Below are 3356 nucleotides of genomic sequence, written 5' to 3' on the forward strand. Positions count from 1 at the left end.
TTATTAAATGTTTTCATAAACTATGCATTTTTAAGGTTATGTAATATATTTTATACTTGCTGATGAAGAAGTCCCATAATAAAGAAATGAAACGTTCAACAAGATTAAAACATAACATTCTGATTTCTTGTTTACCTTATCTAAACTTCCCTTAGATACATTTATTAATCATTTTATTTTTGAACATGATAAACAACTATAATTACCTAATAATAATAATAATAATAATAATGAAGAAAAAATAAAATAATCCTTACGTCATAACAACAACGTCCAAGTCGAGATATATTCCTCCATATTTCCAAAGTGTCAAATATCTTAATACATCTGACATATGACTACGTCTCCATTTACTTTTCATAAGTACACCACTTTTGTACCAATCTTCCAATGGTGTTTCCTTGGTATACGTTTCAGGATATATTCTACGTATTTTGACATTAGGATAACTCGACAATAATTTGACGATTTCTTTAGTTTCCACAGATATAGGTGACGGGCTAATAAATAAAAGATATATCGTAGTTCCTGGATTCATTATAGCAGCTGATTCCACTGCACATGCTTGTCGTGGATTCAATATTATTCCCTTTTCACCGAAACACGATGTCTCGTGGAAAAATATGTTCTTATCTAGGATAGGTTTCTGAGAATCTATTGAAAAAAAAAAAAAAACACAAAAATAAATGGATCAATAAAATTAGGGGACACAGATATAGAAAAGATACTTCAGCAGATGTTATTTTTGAATAAATTCGTTGACAATTGTTTTGCGAATCAATTTTGATTTATTTTAATCTTAAAAATATGTATAAACCATTATTTTATTTATTTATATTTTGTCTTTCTTTATTTTGGAAAATTTCGTATTGGAAAGATTGTTGCGAGAAATCGTTGATTTAAGAAAAACAAAAACAAAAAAGAATTGTTCCATCTTATTAAAAAAAAAAAAAAAATTTTCGTGATATTATCTTAAATTTTGGTACACTCGTTTGTTTATTTAATTATTTTCTTTTTTCTTTTCTTCTTTTAAACAACATTTCTTGCACAATAGAAAAGATTTTTATGAAATATTTAATGAAAAGAAAAGAAAAGCATGAATTTAATTTGAACAAAATATTCTCGAATTCCTTTTTAACACAAATATGAGATTTCCATTGCTTTTGGTGACTAAACAGTTAATAAAAAAAAAAAAAAAAAAAAAAAAAAGAAGAAAAAGAAAAAGAAAGAAATAAAATTGTGGTCAAATGTGTGCTTCGTTTCCTCCTGAGATATTTCCGGTATTTTTTTTCTTTCTTTTCTCTTTTTTTTCTTTTTTTTTTATTACTTATCGTACATCTAAATACACATCCGTTGATAGAAATAGAAAAAGAAGGCATTAGCCTATTTCATTGCACATTTATGCTTGTATTTAATCAAACTCAACTGGTGAAAATAACGCGTTTCATTAAGCTTATATTATTTACAGGATGCGAACGTCCTGTTGAATCACAATAAAAATTATTAACGTTGACGCGAAGCAATCTATTCGTTCGCGACAAAAAAANACAGGATGCGAACGTCCTGTTGAATCACAATAAAATATATTTATATAATCGAATATAATTTTTATTATTCGAAAAAGTTGAAAAAAAAAGAAAAAAAATCATAGGGGAAATAAAAATGACTGTGCACAATTCGTTCGAAATATGAATAACATTTTGACAAAAAAGAATTTATCAAGAAAAAAAACGTGATATGTTCTCTTCATATTATACAAATTGTCTAAAACAATAAAAAAAAAATCTAATAATATTAAAACATATATTTCTCAATTAAACGTATTGGTAGATTTTGCAATAAAAATTCGTAGTTAAAAATTTTCTTTTCTTTTTGTTTTTTATTTTTCCTTTTCTTTTCTTTTCTTAACAATAAATCGTACGAATCATTAATAAACGTATAATATGCATTATTCCTGTGTACATAAGTAATTATACTACACATTGATAAAATTATAATGAACGATTATGAAGAAATATATAATAATATTTTGTATGAATGACAAACTAACGCAACTTTAAATGCATACTCACGCGAAGGTCTGAAAGACATATATTATCATGCTAGTCACTGTTGAATTACCGTACATTATCATACTACATTAAATAATAGTTATCAATATAAATGCATATACGTGAACATGAATAGATAGAATATGAAGATTGCAGTCGTAAAATTATGATTGTGCTATAGTAAACGTTAAACCATCTATTTGATTACGTTTTTATCGTAAAATAAAACGTTTTCATTAATAATCTAGTAAGTATGACAACGTGAACGATTGTAAAAGAAGAAAGAAAAAGTAAAAGGGAAAGATTAAACGACGAATGCATTCAAAATTATCAATCGTTCATTTTCCCCCCTTGTTTTTTTTTATTTTCTTCTTCTACACTTTCGTGTAAAATAAAATTTTTCAAATATAATAATAATCATTTTTTATTCGCGTAATAATTTTTCAATTCGTTGAATTTGTTTATGAAACCCCCCCAAAAAAAAAAGAATGTCATCTTTAATACGAGAACACATAAATATATTATATATATGATTCTATGTTAAAAATCTAAATTTACTTTTTATTCAATTAGAATTACAAACGAAGTATTCTAATTTAAATGTTAACGAAAATGAATTGTAATAAATTGTATCCCATTGAACAATAGATAAACAGAGAATCGTTTTTGTATGGCAAAAAAAAAAAAACACATTTTTTACGACATAAATAATATTTCGAATTATTACACAAAATATCGAAAGATAAATGTTTTTTTTTTATATATATAATAATAAATATTGAATACAATATTTTACGATAATTATAATTTGTTGAAAGAAAAAAAATGTATGAGGTTTGTTACTAGCAAAAAAAAAAAAAAAAAAAAAGAAAACCCCATGAAAGATTAACGTTTTCAATTTCGTAAGAATTGATTTTCTCGTAATATAAATTAAAAGATACGAAATGAATAGAAAAGAATAGAAAATATGACATACCAGATTCCAAGTGTGGGAAACCATAAGTGGTTGAGACTTCGTAACACGAAACGTCATTGCTGTCTGTTACAATAAAATCTGTAATCTTTTGAACGATTGTATTATCGTTAGATGTCATTATGATGAATAGTAATACGGCACATACGAAACCTAAGATCAATCTTTTCTTCATTCTTTGGCCGGTTTTACAAAATTTCTTTTATCTTTTAATTTCTGATCAAATTTTATAATTAATTTTAATAATTCAAACGAATTTTCTTCTTTATTTTTTGTCACGCTACAAAGCATATTTTATGTTAGATACCTAAAAAAAAAACAATTAATAATAA

The 3356-nt window shown here is 24.9% G+C and overlaps 1 protein-coding gene across 1 annotated transcript in view; it reads right to left on the reverse strand.

Annotated features, from left to right (window-relative positions):
* LOC106792676 (lactosylceramide 4-alpha-galactosyltransferase-like) overlaps window positions 1-3356 on the reverse strand; it is a 13581-nt gene that overhangs the window by 4883 nt on the left and 5342 nt on the right. The window contains exons 2-3 of the mRNA XM_014759173.1: window positions 3028-3331; window positions 258-654 (exon numbers count right to left, since the gene is read on the reverse strand). Of these exons, the coding sequence (XP_014614659.1) occupies window positions 258-654; window positions 3028-3199 (569 nt within the window). The 5' untranslated portion in view covers window positions 3200-3331. The remainder of the gene's footprint in view (window positions 1-257; window positions 655-3027; window positions 3332-3356) is intronic.

This window comes from Polistes canadensis, unplaced genomic scaffold (genome assembly GCF_001313835.1).
Source record: "Polistes canadensis isolate GaletaPanama2010 unplaced genomic scaffold, ASM131383v1 scaffold_550, whole genome shotgun sequence".
In the NCBI taxonomy this organism is placed as follows: domain Eukaryota; kingdom Metazoa; phylum Arthropoda; class Insecta; order Hymenoptera; family Vespidae; genus Polistes; species Polistes canadensis.